Source organism: Anolis sagrei, chromosome 2, assembly GCF_037176765.1.
Source record: "Anolis sagrei isolate rAnoSag1 chromosome 2, rAnoSag1.mat, whole genome shotgun sequence".
Classification (NCBI taxonomy): Eukaryota; Metazoa; Chordata; class Lepidosauria; order Squamata; family Dactyloidae; genus Anolis; species Anolis sagrei.
This window is the reverse complement of record NC_090022.1, coordinates 151,231,557-151,250,512: the sequence shown is the minus strand read 5'-3', so window position 1 is coordinate 151,250,512 and position 18,956 is coordinate 151,231,557. Positions and strand designations below refer to the sequence as shown.

Below are 18,956 nucleotides of genomic sequence, written 5' to 3'. Positions count from 1 at the left end.
GGAAACATGGGAGTTATAGTATTACAAGTTCTTTAGCCCTCTTAGCCAAAGCATGCTGGTGCCCCACCAAACTACTGGAGCCCCTGGTGGCGCAATGGGTTAAACCCCTGTGCCGGCTGGACTGCTGCCTGACAGGTCAGTGGTTCGAATCTGGGAGAGCGGGTTGAGCTCCCTCTGTCAGCTCCAGCTCCTCATGCAGGGACATCAGAGTAGCCTCCTTCAAGGATGGTAAAACATCAAAATATCCAAGTGCCCCCTAAGCAATGTCCTTGCAGAAGGCCAATTCTCTCACATCAGAAGCAACTTGCAGTTTCTCAAATCACAAACTACTACAGCTTCCAGAACTCCATAACATCGAGCCATGGCAGTTTAAATGATGTCAAACTGCATGAATTCTACTATGTAGATGCACCCAAAGTCACATTCTGAGCACTGCTGGGTTATATCGGTCAAGGTAGGCCACAGATGAGGGATGGGCAGCTTTGGCCTTGCATGTATTTTTGGACTACAATCTCCATCATTAATTAATATTGGCTATCCTGATTGGAGCTGTTGGAAGTTGTAGTCTGGTAACATTTTGTGGAGGGAAAACGGGGTATAAATAAACATCATAATCATCATCTAGAGTGGGGTTTAATTCTAAAAAAGTATTGCACACTGGTTTGAGTGTGTCAATAAAAACAACGCAGCAATAACAATGAAAATCAATTATGATACCTTGGGTAAGTCACCCTGGTAACGATCAACCAATTATGGTGCAGGTTTCAAGGCAAATGCCAAAATGGAAGAAACCATTTCTCTCAAACACACATCCTGGCAGGCTCTGTTCTCAAGAACACAGGTCAGAAAGCAGGTTTTCAACAGGAAAGATAAGGAAAGCAGAAACACAGAGAAAAAGCCATGAGCCACATAATTCTCAATGCTTATACACATTTTTGGCAATGATGTCAAGAAAGCTCCAGGCAGCATTGCTGATTGGAAAAGTGTGGGAATCAACAGCCCAAAGTAAAATTTTCCATATCCTAATATCTCTTACGGGCATGATCCTATCCTTGTTTGCTGAGAAGTAGGCTTTACTCCTAAGAAACTGTGGCTTTCCTAGCTTCTGATTGCTCCACTGGGCAGTCCATCAAGGCTGTCCCGCCCTTCACTATTACATAAGACCACCCTGGGCTCCTCACCTTTTGTTCACCAAGGGCCTTTGGGAAGCCAAGTTGGTTTTGTGGTAAGTTGGTGTTGCTCTTTGAAATTATGTTTTGCCTAGAATGTAATTAGATGTTGTAGTTGGCTGTTTTTCAGTTAAATCAAACTTTGGGATTTGTTTGTTTTTTAAATTCTGATAATTTCCTCCTAAAATATGCATTAGAATTGGGTGTGCCTCTTCATTCTGATGCAGTGTATCTATGTGGCAAAGGTAAAAGAACGGGAAGTTTTTGTGTATTGGGAATGGGATTACTAGTTATATTTTGTCTGGCTATAGTTAGAAGGAGACAGGACAGCAAACCCGACTTAGCCTCTGACCTAGGGCCCTTCCAGACAGGCCCTTTATCCCAGGATCCAATCCCAGGTTTTCTGCATTAAACTGGATTATATGAGTCCCAACTGCCTGATAATCTGGGATAAACAGAAAATATGGGATCTGGTCCTGGGATATAGGGACTGTCTAGAAGAGTCCCTAGTGAACTTGGGTACTGATTATGCTATAGTAGAGAAACAATGCAGCAATTCAGGATTCTTTTGTTTTCATTTTTTTTGAAGGGGAGGATATTATTACAGTTTCTGTAAGCAAAGGCCCAGCAATAGAACTCCACCCACCCCCACCACAAAAAGGGAGAAATCAGGTTGGCTCTACTCTTGAGAAGAGGGCAACAATTGTTTCTTGTGAGTTTTATTCTTCAAAGCAAGGCTTTGCTACTCAGTATATGTAATGTATTGTGTGTTGCTTTGAGAGGCACCCTAATAGGTAATAGGCAAAAGTTCTTACTAAATTAACAATAAATAGCTATTATTGTTGTGGTCCTTAAAGCCGTCATGGTGGCAACTTTTATTATTTTGGAGAGGGGGGCGGGTTACAAAATTTTGCTCAGGGGGTTGCCCTTGCCTTCCTTGTAACCACCCATGGGTTTCCATTGCCTCGTGAGGACACAAACCCCAGTCTCTGGAGTTGTAGTCCCAATATTCAAACCACTATACCATCCATATAAATAAAAATATAACATTCGTTTGTGGGATTAACATAAAAACCACTGAATGAATTGACACCAAATTTGGACACAATACACCTATCAGGCCAACAAGTGACCATCACTCATAAAAACACGGAAAAGCACAGCCAAAGAGACTTTAAAAGCCAAAAAATTTAAAAATAGATGTGCAAAACCATACATGTATACACACATATACACACAGAGACTGGGCCATAGCAATGTGTGGCAGGGGATAGCTAGTGTAAGATAAAAGTAATCACAACCATGTGTTTGTCCCAAAGGCATTCAGAAACACTTGTTTAAAAGCAGAGCTTTCCTCCAAGAACTTGCTATTTATGCACTTTTAAAAGACTAAGAAATTAATACTAAATGAAAACATAGCCCTCCTGGGATATGAAGCACATTTGGTGTAGGTTCCTGGGCTTCTTTCTACAGCCATTTAATCACAAATACTGCATTCTCTTGAGCAAACATTTGTCCTTGCTTTGCTTCTCTCTTTAGCAGAAGGTAGGCTTGGGCTGAGGTCCTTTCAGGGTTGCAACATACCAGTAATAACCTCATAAGTCAGTGCTCCCCAGACTTTGGTCCTCTATGCATTTTGGACTTCAGCTCCCACAATTCCTGACAGCTGGTAAACTGCCTGGGATTTCTGGAGCTGAAGTCCAAAACAACTGGAGGACCAAAGGTTGGGAACCAGTGGCCAAATAAATACATGTGAACACTTAGCTTCTCTTCTCCAATTGAAGGAATCCTATTTGCTACCAGGTCAACTTTGGCTTATGTGCCCTTTACCTGATTCAATCAAGGTAAACTCAAGACAAACTAAAAGATAATAGTTGCCTCTTTCTGAATGAAATCAACCAAAGGCAAATGAGTAAGTCAGCATTTAGCACAGACCTTGTTGATTCAATTACTCTACTCTAGTGGTTGACCCTTTGGTGTTTGATAACATCAGTACCCTTTCCCCACCCTTTAGTATATGTGGAGATAAGGGAAACGATTGTCTCTTTTCCCCAAACACAGGAGGCAGGAAAAAGTCTTTTTTCCAATGAATTTGGCAGTAATAGCGTGCTATTAAAGGATGGGGCCAGGGCTTTTGAATCCGGGCCAAGAGTTGTCAAGTGCTCCTCTTTGCTTTCAAGTGTGGAAGATTCAAAAATCACTACTGTTGAGATTTCCTTTATTACCCTCCTGTTAGACTTTAGTCTTTCCAGCTGTGATTCTTAGTACTGAAGCCTAGGACCATGTAGTATCTGTGGTTTCTAATGGCCCACAGGAGTGGTTATTTTCAGGAGTGCTTTAAGGAAGCAGCAGGGTGTTAAAGCAGGAGTCTCTTTCCTGCTTTAATAGGCTCTGCTTCCCTTCCTTTTGGGCCTGGATAATGCTTGGCAGTGAGTTGTTCAGCCACATGGAGTTTAAGTCTGGGTGTGGCCGGCCTGTCCACTGAGGGATTTCCCCACTTCTTGCTTCCCTGGCAAACAGTTGTATGTGCTAGCACTGACTAATACTGATGTTGGGTTGCTGTGAGTTTTCCTGGCTGTATGGCCACATTCCAGAAGCATTCTCTGATGTTTCACTCACATCTATAGCAAGCTTCCTCAGAGGTTGAGGGGTTTGTTAGAAACTAGACAAGTGAGGTTTGTTGCGCAGAGTGTGTTTTAGCCAAGTCCCATGCAAAAGACACACAGGCAAGAACAAAAAAAGGAACAGAAAAAACTTTACTCTTATCAGCACAGGCATAAACTTGCAGTGTTGCATACAAAATCAAACAGTGCAATAAACTTACATAGTCCTTGTAAGTAACACAGAATAAGGCTTCTTCAACTTCATTCAAATGAGAGAGCAAAACATAAACCTTAAGTAAATAGCTATTCCACCATAGCAAAGAGCATCACTGTTAGAGCATAGCAGCATTACAGCATATTGCTTCTCCAAACTGTATTCTAAAATCCATACAGTTATACCCCACCGGGTGTGGCCAAAACATGCTGGCTGAACTACATTACCAGCTGTACATAATAATTAACATCATAAAGTTTTTCTTTAACACATGATTGATCCTGCTACGACTTACTGTAACAAGGTTTATATATCTGTAATGTCCAGAGTGGGAGAAAGAACTCTTGTATCTGGCAACAATCAGCCAGGCTTTGAAGCTGCAAGGCCATTAAATGCTAATCAAGGTGGCCAGTTACAACATTCACACTTGGCTCAAGCAGACAAGAGTTCTTTCTCCCACCCTGGACTTTCCAGATAAATAAACCTCACTTGCCTCATTTCCAACAAACCCCTCAACCTCTGAGGATGTCTGCCATAGATGTGGGGGTTTTTTTATTTATCATGTCATCAGCAACCATACCATTGTATTACATTTCTAACAGAACAAAACAAACACAGAGATTAAAACAAAAACAAAGATTTTGCAGACTTGGTAGTTGGTTAAATGTCCTTTGACCAGTATCTGGCCACTTGAGTGCCTCTGGTGTTGCTGTAAGAAGGTCCTCCATTGTGCATGTGGCAGGGCTCAGGGTGCATTGCAGCAGGTGGTCAGTGGTTTGTTCTTCTCCGCACTCGCATGCCGTGAATTCCACCCTGTAGCCCCATTTCTTAAGATTGGCTCTGCATCTCGTGGTGTTTCCTGATGTTTCACCCACATCTATGCTTCCGCCTCAGAAGCAACCAGAAGCATAGATGTGGGTGAAACATCAGGAGATAATGCTTCTGGAACATGGCCATACAGCCTTGAAAACTCACAGCAACCCAGTGATTCTGGCCATGAAAGCATTTGACAACACATTGTTGCCTTTCTGCAGTGTATCTTCTGCTCACTCTCATCATGTCTTCCACTGAAGAAACGGCACAGACAGCAAGCCTGGAAAGCACTGGAGATGATCGTCTGGTAGGTGAACAATGATGTGCAACCAAACAGTTGATATTGTACAGTGGTAGCACAATGCAAACATATAGACATGACTTAAGTTATAGCTTAGAGGACAGTAGTACTCAAATAACTTAACACAAACACTACTTTGATTTGCAAAATTCTCTTTTGCCCATAGTAGCTAGGGCTGTAATTTGCTATTCTTTCAAGGAGCAGCAACTGCTGTTTGTCTCATGCTGTGACATCTGGGGAGGAGGAGGTCATGAGGATGGCTGCTTCATACTACAGCAGAGAAGGGGAAAGCACAGCTCTATATAAAGACAATTAGGGAAAACATGAGGCACACTAATAACAGGAGCCAAAATAAATTATTAACTGAACTGGAGCTGCCTTTTCTACCTTCCTCTTTTTTCTACCTGACCCTGAATGACATAGGAAGAGACTCTAGAGGAGAAGGAGCTGGTACTGTTGCAGTGTGTGGGGATGGTTGGGACGGTGGAGAGATAGCTTCCATGCCAGACTGATTGCCCAGAAATGATAATCAAATAGTATTTTTTTTTGGCATTGCAATAATAACAATAACTGGACTTCAGTAACAACTTGTTGGATGATTCAAGTAGTGACTAGTCCCTTTTAGAAGCTAAATTTCCAATCTGTTTGTGGAACTTCTGATCTTTTGATTCTTTATAAATAGCCACGGACAGCCTGGGCTTCAGCTTTAGGGAGAGAGGAGACATTAAAAAGGTAAAGGTTTCCCCTTTGCGTTAATTTGAGTCATATCCGACTCTGGGGTGGTGGTACTCATCTCAATTTCTAAGCCGAACAGCCAGCTTTGTCCGTAGACACCTCCAAGGTCATGTGGCCAGCATGACTGCATGGAGCACCATTACCTTCCCGCCAAAGCAGTACCTATTGATCTACTCATATTTGCATGTTTTTGAACTGCTAGATTGGCATACGCTGGGGCTAACAATGGGAGCTCACCCCATCCGTGGATTTGAACTGTTGACCTTCCAATCAGTAAATTCTGCAGCTCAGTGGTTTAACCCACTGTGCCACCACAGCTCTAATATTAGAACTTTAATATAGGAATTGCTCTATATTTTTCTGATCTCTGGCAGCTCTTTAAAGAGTTGAGATGAAAGAACAGATAACAAGTCCCTCACTCATTGCTTTCTGATATGAATACACTGTTAATCAAACTCTCTGATAGGAGAAAGCAAAATCGAGTCTATCCCTGCAAAGTTAAATGTAGCTCTGGGTCCAGGTGGGAGCCTTTGTGAGGATGCTTTGTAAGTCAGCAACAAAATTGTAACTCACTGCAATATTTCTCCTTAGTGTGTAATTAAAAAAGTAGCTGAACTTCCCTTGGTCAGCTCTACCTATGACATGGTGTCTGCTACCTATACTTCTGCCAAGAAGTCCCATCCAGCTATCCAGGCAGTCTGTGATATGGCCGAGGTGGGAGTGAAAGCTATTGCGACTACAGCGGCAAGTGGGGCACAGCCTCTTCTGGATAAACTTGAACCTCAAAGTAAGTACATGGCTATGGGCCAGTAGACCTAGCATTCAGCATGTTCATTAACATTGTCCCATCTATGACCCTCAGCAGATGTTGAGACTATATTCCCGCTCATCCCCAAGTGAACAGCTGTGGTCTCATAGTCTCATCAATATGTAAATGCCCATAGTTTCTTAGAGGTTGGCTTAAGCATTCAAAGTTTCTTAGCACCAGCAAGGTAAGCCTAGAAATTTAGCCCTGGGGCCTATTGTGGGATGTCTGTATCATCTTAACTGGTCTGGGCAAGAGATACGTAACTGAGGGGCATAGTATTTCAGACTGGCAGCAACTGCTAGGCATGGGTGGCTTCTTTTCTAAAGGGTGTTAAAAGGAATTATTTCTTCCCTCCATAACATCCCCTTTCCTACATAATGGGTTCCAATTGTGTTGGATTTCAACACTCGACATCTCAGTCAGTATAACCAGCATTGGCTGAAGATAATTGGAGTTATATTTAAACACATCTGGAGAATACCGGGTTGGAAAAGTTACCTTAGAGCAGTAGATACCAACCTTTAGTTCTGCAGGTGTTTTGGACTTCAGCTCCCACAATTCCTAATAGATAGTAAGCTGGCTGGGATTTCTGGGAGTTGAAGTCCAAAACACCCAGAAGATCAATGGCTGGAAACCACTGCCTTAGAGCAATGTTCAGTTTGCACACTACAGGCAGGTATCCTAAAGAAACATAGGGCACGGGGAGAGATGGCTACTTCATAACAGTGGAGAATGAATCCACTTTAAATCTGGTTTCTGCCTCCTGCAGAATTCTGAGGTTTGTAGTTTAGGGGGAAGCCTTTAACAGCCTCACTAAACTACAATCCTCAGAATTCTGCAGGAGGCAGAAACCGGATTTAAAGTGGATTTATTCTTGCATCCAGAAATTAATCAGCTAGCATTAATATCATGAATCTGGTTAAAAATGCTCAGGGGGAGAATAGAGTTCTTCCTGTATTTGAAGAGTTTGTATTACAAAAATCGGAAATATTACACAAAAATGTGACTCCTAAAGAGTTAAAAGAAATCCAGACTATTACAGGGATAAAGCTAGGAGAGAAGAAGATAAAATATTTGGGTGTATATATTCCCAAAAACCTTAACAATATAATCCAATCTAATTATAATAGCTTATGGAAAAAAATAAACAAACAGATGGGTAGTTGGAAAAAACAAAATTGGGATATATCAAGCAAAATTAAAATGGTTAAAATGGTGATTCTCCCCAAATTTTTATTCCTGTTCCAAGCACTCCCATGCAGTATCCCCATAAAAATTATTCAAAAATGGGATTCTTCGATTAAAAATTGGATAGAAGGAACAAATAAAAATCGTATTCCCAAATCAGTATTTTATTCCTTAGAAGAGAATGGAGGATGGGGTGCCCCTAATTTACAGAATTATTTCGACGCCTGCCAATTAATAAGACTGATAGAACTAGATTTTGATGATTCAAGAAGATGGGCTAGAATTGAAAAAGCAATAAATGGATGGAACTACTGTTTATGTTTAAAGGGACGGGTTGATAAAAAAATCTTAACAGAAACTAAAGGGGGACCATTGATCTCATCTTTGGAATGTTGGAAAAAATGGCAAAACAAACTACAAATTAATAGGGTAGATATACTCCCAATAGGGTTTCTAGACAATAGAAAAGAACAGACATTTGGTAAGGTTATAACAAAGTTGAAACAGAATGGAATGAATCTGATAAAAGACCTCTTGAACTCAGATGGGACAATTAAGGATTGGGAGACAATAAAGGGTAAATGTGGTCAAGGTAATTGGCTTCTTTGGAATGGATTAAAACAAAGGATCATTAAAGAGAAGAAAAAAGAAGGCCCTGAAACAGCCCTAGACCAAATCCTAAAATGGAAAATAGAAAAGGAGAAAGGGCTGATGGGGTTTATTTATAAGAAATTAATTGGAATACAATATAACTTGAAACAAGCCTTGATAGAAATATGGAAAGAAGATTTAAATAATAAAGTTTTAGAAATAGAAAATTGGATTGACTCAATTAAAAGTCTTAAGCATATAAAGATCAGAGAAACACAAAGGAAATTATTGACTAGATGGTACAGAACCCCAATTAAAATAGCCCAGATGACAAAAAACACCACAAATCTTTGTTGGCATGGATGTGGGAAAATTGGCTCTTATTCCCACATGTGGTGGGAATGTGATAGAGTACAAGAGTTCTATAGAAAGGTAATGAAGGAAATGGAAGAAATAATAGGTTATAAACTGGCCTTGAATAAAATAGAACTTTTTACAAAGAAATTAGACAAAAAAGATAATTGCAAAGACTGGGAGGAAATTATAAAATACATGATATTAGCTGCCCAAGCAACTGTAGCGTTGGGGTGGAAAGATTATAGAAAATGGGAGGTTAAAAAATGGTACGAGTATTTAGCAGAATATATGACCCACGAATACATCTATGAAAAAAGAAGCAAATACTCAACAAGCCGACTTAAGAAAACTTGGATGCAGAAATGGGAAAGACTGATAGAAAAAGTGGAAGGAAATGAAAGATACAAGGTGCTAAACCATTCTCTCTATACAATTGTTCACTTAAATTAAGTTCTGAATAAAGGTATTTACTGTTCCCTGAAGGGTGGGGGAGGGGGGAGGAGGGGTGTAAAATCGAAAGACGCAAGGTGAAGGGGAGACAGATAAGAGCACTAGGTAATTATAATGTGATATGTGTTATATGGTATGTGATATGTTTCCAGAATGTAATTTAGTAACTGAATTTCTAACAATGAGCGGATGTGATGGTATTATATTTGTGTCGGAAAATTCTAAGAAATAAATTTATTAAAAAAAAACAAACCTAAAAGCAGTCCACATAGTCCATTAAACTGTAACATTGCCAGCAAGTCAGTCTAGTCCACAAAGGCCCGATCCCACAGCCAGGGTTTAACTTTTTTTTTGGAAGGCCAGGAGTGATGGAGCAGATCCGATTTCATTTGGGAGGGAATTCCATGGCTGAGGGGCCACCACAAAGAAGGTCCTGTCTCTTGTCCCCACCAAGTGCAATTGCGATGGTGGGGGGGACTGAGAGCAAGGCCTCCCCCAATGATCTTAAGGTTCATAGTGGGAGATAGGTCCGGATAGGTAAACTGGGCCAGGACCATTAGTTCACCTGATATAGGTCTCCTGTAACTGTTCATGATATGTAAGAAATCTGTTACTAAGTCGTGTTATTTATTTGTGGTCCCCGAGATCCCCTTTTTGAGGCAGAGCAGTGGTTCCTTTGGGTTAGTTACAATTGCAGTAGATGTCCCAGTCCTAACAACTGCCAGAATGCACATCATAGTCGTGGCCTTCTCCCTATCCCTTTAAAACTGTAAGTGGAAGATTTAAAAAGTGATATTTACATGTCCACTGGAGCTTCTCCGTTCTCATGAGGAATTACTAAACTCTGCAAACATACCTTAAACAGAAGAGCATAAATGGTTCCACACCCATCACGGTGTGGGGCTAACACACAGTGACATGAGTCATGAGTCATGTGCAGAAGCTCTCAAACTTAATTCTACATCTTTGCAGAAAGACTGTTTGCTGTCAACATGAATGCAAGTTGTATAGTTGAATTTGTATTGCTAACTTCCTTATGTGCAATACAACACAATGCACAAGTTTTCAGTAAATAATGTATGGATCATATTCAAATAATCCTAATCTTAAACCCTCGCCTGCAAACAATTGAGCCAGCCAACAAGAAACTGAACTGTAACCTTTTGCCTTTACAGTTACTGCTGTGGACACCCTTGCCTGCAAGTCTCTTGATGTGCTACAAGAAAGATTCCCAGTTGTGCAGCAGACAGTGGAAAAGGTAACATCTTAACTTTGTTTCAGTATTATACTGCCAAAGTATAGTCCTAAAGAAATGTTTGGATTGCTGTTGTCATGGTCGTTTGAAATTGGGTATGCTGCTTTGGACGAATGAGAGTTGCAGTAAACATCTAATAAGCTCTGTTTTTGGTAAATGGGAGAACAAAAGGACTGATGGGAGTTGTAGTAAACATCTAAGAGGCTCTGCTTTGCTAAACGGGAGAACAAAAGGGTACCTAGATATTACCAAACCACAACACCAAGCCACTCAATTCCTGATGGTGCTATCAGTGACTTAGAGGGTTCAGAGACCCATGTAAGACCAGTCCTGTTAATAGTCAAGATGAAACAGCAGTTCCGGAGTGCTTTGAAAGGACAGAAGATATTTTAATTACTTTTTACTGCTCTGTTTTCATTATCACAGATGGAGAAAAGCATATGTAGCATTTGCAGCTTCATTTGCCAAAACACTGCACCTCAACCTAGGTGTGAGGGCTTCCATTTGTTGCTTTCCTTGAGACAAATGTCCTGGAGTGTCCCTGGTCCAGCAACACATGACAGATCACAGATTCTCTTCCCCATCTCCAAATGTAAACAATCCAAAATCGGTGGACAGCTGGTCTGTCTAGTTATCAAGATCATTCTCTATTTGGGCTCAAGCTGCAGTTGGTGCTGTCTTCTCACAGTTGCTGTCAGAAGTTTATCAACAAATTCAGTAATACATGAGCTGCTTTTGGCATGTTGTGTCATTGTGTAAACTGTTTGCTCCATTTTCTTTCCCTAGCAGAGCTTTTGTTTGCACTAGTGGAATTGATAGTAAACATCCCATTCAGGTTTTTTTTAATAATCTTTATTGAGAATTTTCAGTTTAAATCATTAAAAGAATGATGAGAGAGAGAAAAGAAAAGAGAGAGAAAAGAGAAAAATAAAATAAAGTATTTTTCTTGACTTCCCAGTATCTTCTCTGGGGTCTTTTCCTTTTCCTTCTTTCATTCCTTCTCCTAATTTCATTCTCTCTCCCTTCTTCTCTTTCCTGTTCTGGTGTATTCTTTTCTTCTTCATCAAATCAATATCTTGGTTTTGTTTGTTTGTTTGTTTGGTTTAAAAATTCAGTAATTTGTCTCCAGTCGGTTTCCTTCATTGTCTTCCCCTTATTCTTTGAGATTAAAAAGTTGAGTCTGTCCATATTTCTAATTTCTAGGATTTTTGTCATCAAATCTTCCTCTTTAGTTGTCTCCTTCTTTTCACATAATTTTGCATAACAGATCCTCACTGCTGTGGTCATCAGGAATAGGAGTTTGTATTTTTTTTCTATTTTCTGTTTGTGTATTCCTAGCAGGAATGTTTCCAGTCTAATTGGTAACTTTATCTCTAGTATTTTCTGCATAATATCCTGTATTTTTTTTCCAAAAGGACTTCACTTTACCTGACCACCACATGTGGAAATATGTTCCTTCTTTTTCACCACACTTCCAGCATGTTATGTTTATAGTTCTGTAACATTTTCCCAGTTTCTGCGGTGTCATGTACCATCTATATGCCACTTCAGTTTCATTCCCACTCAGTGTTAAGATATTTATTTATGATACAGTAGTGAGTATTGCAGAACTAGAGCCCAGTGGGTGCTGAAAGGTTTAGAGCTCTGTTGATGCCTCTTGGGGAAGGCTGCACTGAAGCTTTGGTTTTGTGACTTTCCTTAGTGCAATGATCCCAACTCCTTGTCCTTTGACTTCTTTACAGGTTGTATCCAATGCCAAAGGCCTCCTCACCGAGTCCTTGGCACCAGTTTATACAAAAGTCACAGAAGCTGCCCAGGAGAGCATAGAGATGGCCAGTTCTACTGTGCGGAATGGTGTGAATACTGTGATGGAGACCAGCATGGGGCAGATGGTATCTAATGGTGTCAGCGAAATGATCAGCAAATCAGATTTTTGGATAGACAAATATCTCCCAATAACAGATTCAGAGCTAGGTAAGACAATGTAGATTCTTCCCTGGGGAAATATTGATGCGACCTCCAGTGATGTAGATTGAAACAATGTTGAGTCTGTATCTATTCTACTGGAGTGTGCTCTAGTCTGAATAGTTGAGTCAGATATCAAATCCTTGCTATAATGTAGACTTTGGTTGTTCCTAATGCACCCCATGAAACTGTATGGCCCAAATTACTCCCTCCTGAACACATAGTGATCTTGGTCAGGATTTCTGGAAGAGGCTTTTAAGACAACTCCCCCAACCAGCAATCTTGATTCTCTTGTTATGGCTGTTCAGGAAAAAAAACCCAGCAAGTCTGGAGGTGGCTCTGAAAGTGCAAAAGTGTGTGATTCTTCCATCCCCATCCTTAAATGATATGAGGCTGAGGGAAGCATTCCGATCCCAATCCATCAGTCAGAATTGGGAATGTTACCAGCTTGCAACGCCATTGCTAGTTAGTATAAACAATGCTGAGGCCCCTTTTACACTGCCATATAAAATCCAGATTATTTGCTTTGAACTGGATTATCTGGCAGTGTAGACTCATAAACCAGTTCAAAGCAGATAATGTGTTTTTAACTAGGAAATGTTTTATGTTTTATTGATCTTATTATGATTATATATTATATGTTACTGTTTTAAATGTTTTATGTTGTTTGGGCATTGAATTTCGCCTCTGTAAACTGCCTTGAGTCACCCACGGGCTGAGAAAGGCAGTATACAAATATATTAAATAAATAAATAAATAAATAAATGTGGATTATTTGCTTTAATAATCTGGATTGTATGCCAGTGTAGAAGGGGCCTGAGTTCGCTGAATCTATAGTCTTAGTAAAACACTAGCCGTCCCCTGTCACACGTTGCTGTGGCCCACATGGCTGTTCTGTGTGGGAGCTTTGGCCCAATTCTTTCGTTGGTGGGGTTCAGAACGCTCTGTGACTGTATGTGAACTACAAATCCCAGGAACTACAACTCTGAAATGTCAAGATTCTATTACCCCAAACTCCACCAGTGTTAACGTTTGGGCATATTGAGTATTCGTGTAGATTTTGGTCCAGATCCATCATTGTTTGAGTCCACAGTGTTCTCTGGATGTAGCTGAACTACAACTCCAAAACCAAAGGACACTGCCCACCAAACCCTTCCCGTATTTTCTGTTGGTCATAGGAGAACTGTGTGCCAAGTTTGGTTCAATTCCATCGTTGGTGGGGTTCAGAATGCTCTTTGATTGTACATAAACGACAAATCCCAGAAACCACAACTCCCAAATGACAAAATCAATTTATTTGAGTGAAGGACATACATTGGACTGTTAGGTGTATTGTGTCCAAAATTGGTGTCAATTCGTCCAGTGGTTTTTGAATTATGTTAATCCCACAAACGAACATTACATTTTTATTTATATAGATTTGCTGTCACCTGTTGATATGGTCAGTGGACTAATCAATAAATTTTACAATCATTTGCTGTCACCTCTGCAGAACTGCTTGTAGTGCTTTACAGCAGAAATCCATGCCCTAAAGTGACATCTTAAATGTTAACAGCAAGTAGAGAATAGAAGAGGGGAAAATGATGTATATGAGAAGAATACATTGTGGCACTCATTGTAGTCATAATGAAATCATGTGAATCTCAGTTTGAGGGAGGAATGGGAGTATGATTAGACATGCAAATGTTACAACTAAACCCCATATTCTTCCTCCCCTAGTTAGCAATGGTCTGTTCTAGTAGCTAAGATTTCCCAGGCTACTTGATAAAAGGATACATCATGTGCCTGCAGCAGAGGTGGCCGTGTCCTCTTAACACTCTTTTCTTTTCCGTAGCCGCCCTTGCAGCCTCTGCAGCACTGGATGTGTCTGATACGCCTCCTCTGATAATACAAACGGCAGACCAGAAGTACTATGTGCGCCTGGGCTCGCTCTCAGCCAAGCTTCGCAGCAGAGCCTACCATCACTCTCTAGAAAAAGTCCAACGAGTCAAGCAAACATTCGACATGGCCCTGTTCCACCTTGAGCAATTCATGTACTTGGTAAGAACCGGGAAGACCTCTTTTGACTGTTCCAACATCTATGTAGGGGTGTCAGAGAAGGGCTCAGTAGATGCCCTGTTGGGAAAGAGCCAGACTCCTTGAGATTCAGCATAAGCTCTAAATGCCAGAGTAGCATCTGTCACATGTAAATGATTGATTGTAACAGAGTCCCCTTCGGGTGAGAAGAGTGGGATATAAATAAAGTAAATAAAAATAATAAACGATTCCATGCACTTGGATTTAAAACAGGCCCAAAGCCAGGAAGCTTTCAGTGGATGGGATGGCATGAGTGGGACTAGATCCATGAAATGAAAATAGTACAACACTTGTGGAAAGACTGGATTTTGTTGATATGTGGTGATTGATTTTTGGTATGTTTTTAAGAAGTGTCACTGTGCCTCTTTGCTCAGTGGTGAAACTTCTAAAACGGCCAAGCAGAACTTCCCAATTTAATAACTCACTGGTTTTCAGCCTTAGCTTTGTTAAATTTTATTTATTTATTTATTTCATACATTTCTATCCTGCCCTTCTCCCTACAAGGGGACTCAGAGTGGCCTCACATAGGCATCAATGATGCTTACAACATATACATCAAAGAATACAAAAAAAAGTAAAACAGTAAAATCATCTTAAAACATCAAACACATCAGCCAATACATTCATTTACCAGATAATATTAAACCAAAAATCAAACTGGGAAATCCAGTGTCGCAACCCAAATTCCTTTCCTATTATCATTATCATCTAATCAAATGCCTGGCTGCAGAGCCAGATCCTCAGTTGTCCTCTGAAGAACAGGAGGGAGGTGGCCAACCTGATGTCCTTAGGGAGGGAGCTCCACAGACGGGGGGCCACTGCCGAGGAGGTCTTGCCTCTCGTCCCCACCAACTGCATTTGTGAGCGTGGTGAGATCGAGAGCAGGGGCTCTCCTGATGATCTTAAGCTGCGTGATGGTTCATAACAGGAGATACGTTCGGACAAGTAGTTTGGGGACCTACTCAAAAGTTATCAATATGTCTTTCCAGTTTTCTACTCCTAACTCCCACAAAAACAACCAAGGTTTCCTGCACACCAAATTAGTTTTTCCTTACCAGTGGTTCTCAACCAGGTGTTTTGGCCTACAACTCCCAGAAATCCCAGCAAGTTTACCAACTGTTAGGATTTGTGGGAGTTGAAGGCCAAAACATCTGGGTACTCACAGGTTGAGAACCACTGAATTAGACTATCTGTGTTGTTTCTTTAGGGCAGGGCTTCACTGCAGTTCAGTGCTCAGAGGAAAAGTATTTACAGTTGCCTTTTTTTGCTGCCCTACAAATAGGGAGCATGTGATCTTCCAAATACATTTGATTGTAATTCCCACAACCACCAGAGATGGAAAATTGTGAAACACCTGAAAGGACAAAGATTCTCTCCTCTTTCAGTCCTGTGCTTTGAGACCAGCCTTGAAGCAGAGCAGTTGTTGTCCCTCAGAACAGGGGTGATAATTATGCAACTTTCTATCTGAACGTCCAACTCCCAGCAACTTCACTGTTGTCAATGCTCTTGGGACTGATAGGACTTTGCAATCCAACAAGATCTGGAGGGTGGCACAAATCTTAGAGGAAATCATTAAGAGTGCTTCATCCCATTCTTGGTGCGGAGGGGGTTGGTTTGGTTTTGGATTTTTGTTTTTTGTTGCATTAAGTAAAATACCCTTCCTTCAACAGTGTCCTAGAAGGTAACAGCGGTAGAGCCAAGTATGGTAGTGTCTGTAAGCTTTGTGCTTGCATTTCATGGCATAATTTCCAAAATTCCTTTCCAGCTGAAGTTTACGAAGCAGAATTGGGAATATAAAATTCAACGAGGCCAAGAGAAGCTGCGAGAGATGTGGCTGGAGTGGATCAGAGGACAGCCAGGGCAGAGCGGGATCAGTGAGCCCAGTCAGGCAGAGGTATGTTGGCAGCCAGCCGATATGACTATATTCTTTAGGGATCTGTTTTGTGTGTTATTTGTGTCTATGTACAAATTATCTGCCAATGTATGGCCATCACAGGAAATTCATTGGATTTCCTTAGACCAGATAAACTTACAGGTAGTTTTACCAGTTCGTTCCTCTGAAGTAGAGCGTACAGAACCCAGTATTTAATGGTAGTTTCCCATCCAGGGGCGGCTCAACCCATTACACAAAGTAAGCATTTGAGTATAGTTGATTTTGGCCAGGCGCGCTCTTGAGGCACTCTGGGGGGGGGGGGGGAGACCTTGACATATGTGAGTTGTAGTTACTGGGATGTATAGTTCACCTACAATCAAAGAGCATTCTGAACTCCACCAGTGATGGAATTGAACCAAATATGGCACACAGAACTCCCATGACAAACAGAAAATATATATCAGTGATTGGTTGGGGGGGGGGCACCAAAATACTGTTTGCTTACTGTTGAAAATTACCTAGGGCCGCCTCTGCTCCCATCCAACTACTAACCACAACTCATCTTGTTTAGCTTCCAAGATGAGACAGGATCTGGAACCTTTAAGGTATTTACCATCACATCACCCAGCCCAAGAGTTACCATTAAAAAAGAGAGAGAACCTCTACCAAGGTGTGGGAAGCTAAACAGTTGGCAACAGTGACCAATGCATTAACAAATGTGTATATGCTGGACATACTGAAAATGTCAATGAGGATCATCAAGTCAATTTCCTCTGGTTGGTCTACAACAGCCCCATTGCCCTAACAGGTCTCTTTTCCATAACAGATGGAATCCCAGGCGCTGCAAGTATCCCAAACCATCACCCGGCAGATGCAGGCTAACTGCTTGAAGCTCCTGACTGACATGGAGGGCCTCCCTGATGCTCTCAAAGAAAAGGTCCACGAGGCTTACAGCAGCTTGGAAGAAGTTCAGGCTGCCCTCTCAAATGCCCAAACCTTCCAGGATATCCCCAGTGGTGTCCTGAATCAGAGCCCAGAGAAGATTGGAAAGGCCCAGGATGCTGTGCATGAAGTCGTGGAGTACGTGACGAGGAAGCCTCCCCTCACATGGGTGGCTGGACCCTTCTCCCCTTCTGGAGTGTCTTCAGGGGAGGCAACCGAACAAGAGAAGAAGGCAAAGGTGGCTATCTGAAGGAGTCTTGTCTTGAAACCTTGGGTTTGTTCAGGAGGCCCTAGGTAATCCTTGTCTACCTCTCATGGATCGAAACTGTACCTTTTGTATTTTTCTATAAGGCCAAAGATCTCATGGTAATGATGGTGGAAGAGACCCAATGACTTTATTTGAGGGTAGCTCTGGTGTTCTTATAGAATAGGAGAAGACTCTAAATGAGTTATTTTTTATAAAGCCAAAAGTGGATTAGCTGATGAAAGAACATGCAGAAAGTGTTTGTTCCTCTGATCATTACACCAGGCAAAAGCTAGCAAAGGTCTTACTATGCCGGAGTCCCTTTCAAAATCTAGGCCTTTTTGTACTGGGTAGTGATGGAATGTTTGATGCACCAGAAATTTTTATATATTGTATTTATGCAAATAAAGATCTGCAGTGGAAAAGTTGTGCTGCGGTCATTATTGTCCAAAAGTGGTCTCTGAAGGCTGAGCTGCTGTTTGTAATAGACCTGGGATCTGCCTATTATACTTGCTGACTGGGTACTGCATATTGCAGCAAAAAAACCTTTCATTTCTTCTTGCAAAAATAATTATTGCCATTCAAAAATAGCCGAGCTTACAGTTTCTTTTGGAAAAGCACGACCTTTGAGATCATAACCATTTGGCAAACCAGAATCTCCATAGCCTGTTGGCATTACTTGGCATTCACACTATTTGGAACAATCATAATCCTTATGTGAAGTATGATCTTCCAGAGAAGAGTTAAATACTCGTTTGAGTTAATCTTTTCCTTAGTGGTATATATCCACAAGGTAATTTGACCCCAGCTCCCCATGCGGGGACAAGAGAGAAGCCTTCCACAAGGATGGTAAAACATCAAAACATCCAGGCGTCCCCTGAGCAACATCCTTGCAGATGATCAATTCTCTCACACCAGAAGTAACTTGAAGTCTTTCAAGTCGCCCCTGACATGGAAAAAAAATGTCTCATTGAACTGTTAGGAATAAAGATATGCCAATGCACAAAAAACAGCATATTTATTTATTTATTTACAGTATTTCTATACCGCTTTTCTCACCCCTAGGGGGACTCAAAGCGGTTTACACATAACTGACAAAACTTCAATGCCATACATTGGACACTAACACGATGCCAAACCATAACAACCATAATAAAACCACAATTAAACATAAAACATAATTAGACAGTACATAGTTTGAGCAGTGTTATTTCAGTTGTCCAAAAAAATCTCCTCTCCCTTAAAACATCTTGGTTTAAAATCATACTATCAAGAGACAAAAATAAGTAGTCTTGGTTAAAAATAGCGTAGTTGGTTTACTCACACACTCATGTATTCAGCATACAGATATATTGCTTATCAGTCCAGTTAG

At 41.0% G+C, this 18,956-nt stretch overlaps 1 protein-coding gene across 1 annotated transcript; it reads left to right on the top strand.

The window, feature by feature from the left end:
• The first annotated feature begins 697 nt into the window (after positions 1–697).
• Positions 698–17,951, top strand: LOC132766578 (perilipin-3-like). The gene is made up of 8 exons (XM_060760920.2): positions 698–722; positions 5,021–5,106; positions 6,427–6,622; positions 10,405–10,487; positions 12,227–12,458; positions 14,284–14,489; positions 16,291–16,419; positions 17,225–17,951. Exons 1-8 carry the CDS (start codon positions 698–700, stop codon positions 17,588–17,590), a joined length of 1,323 nt encoding a protein of 440 aa, XP_060616903.2. The 3' UTR covers positions 17,591–17,951.
• Positions 17,952–18,956: the final 1,005 nt, after the last annotated feature.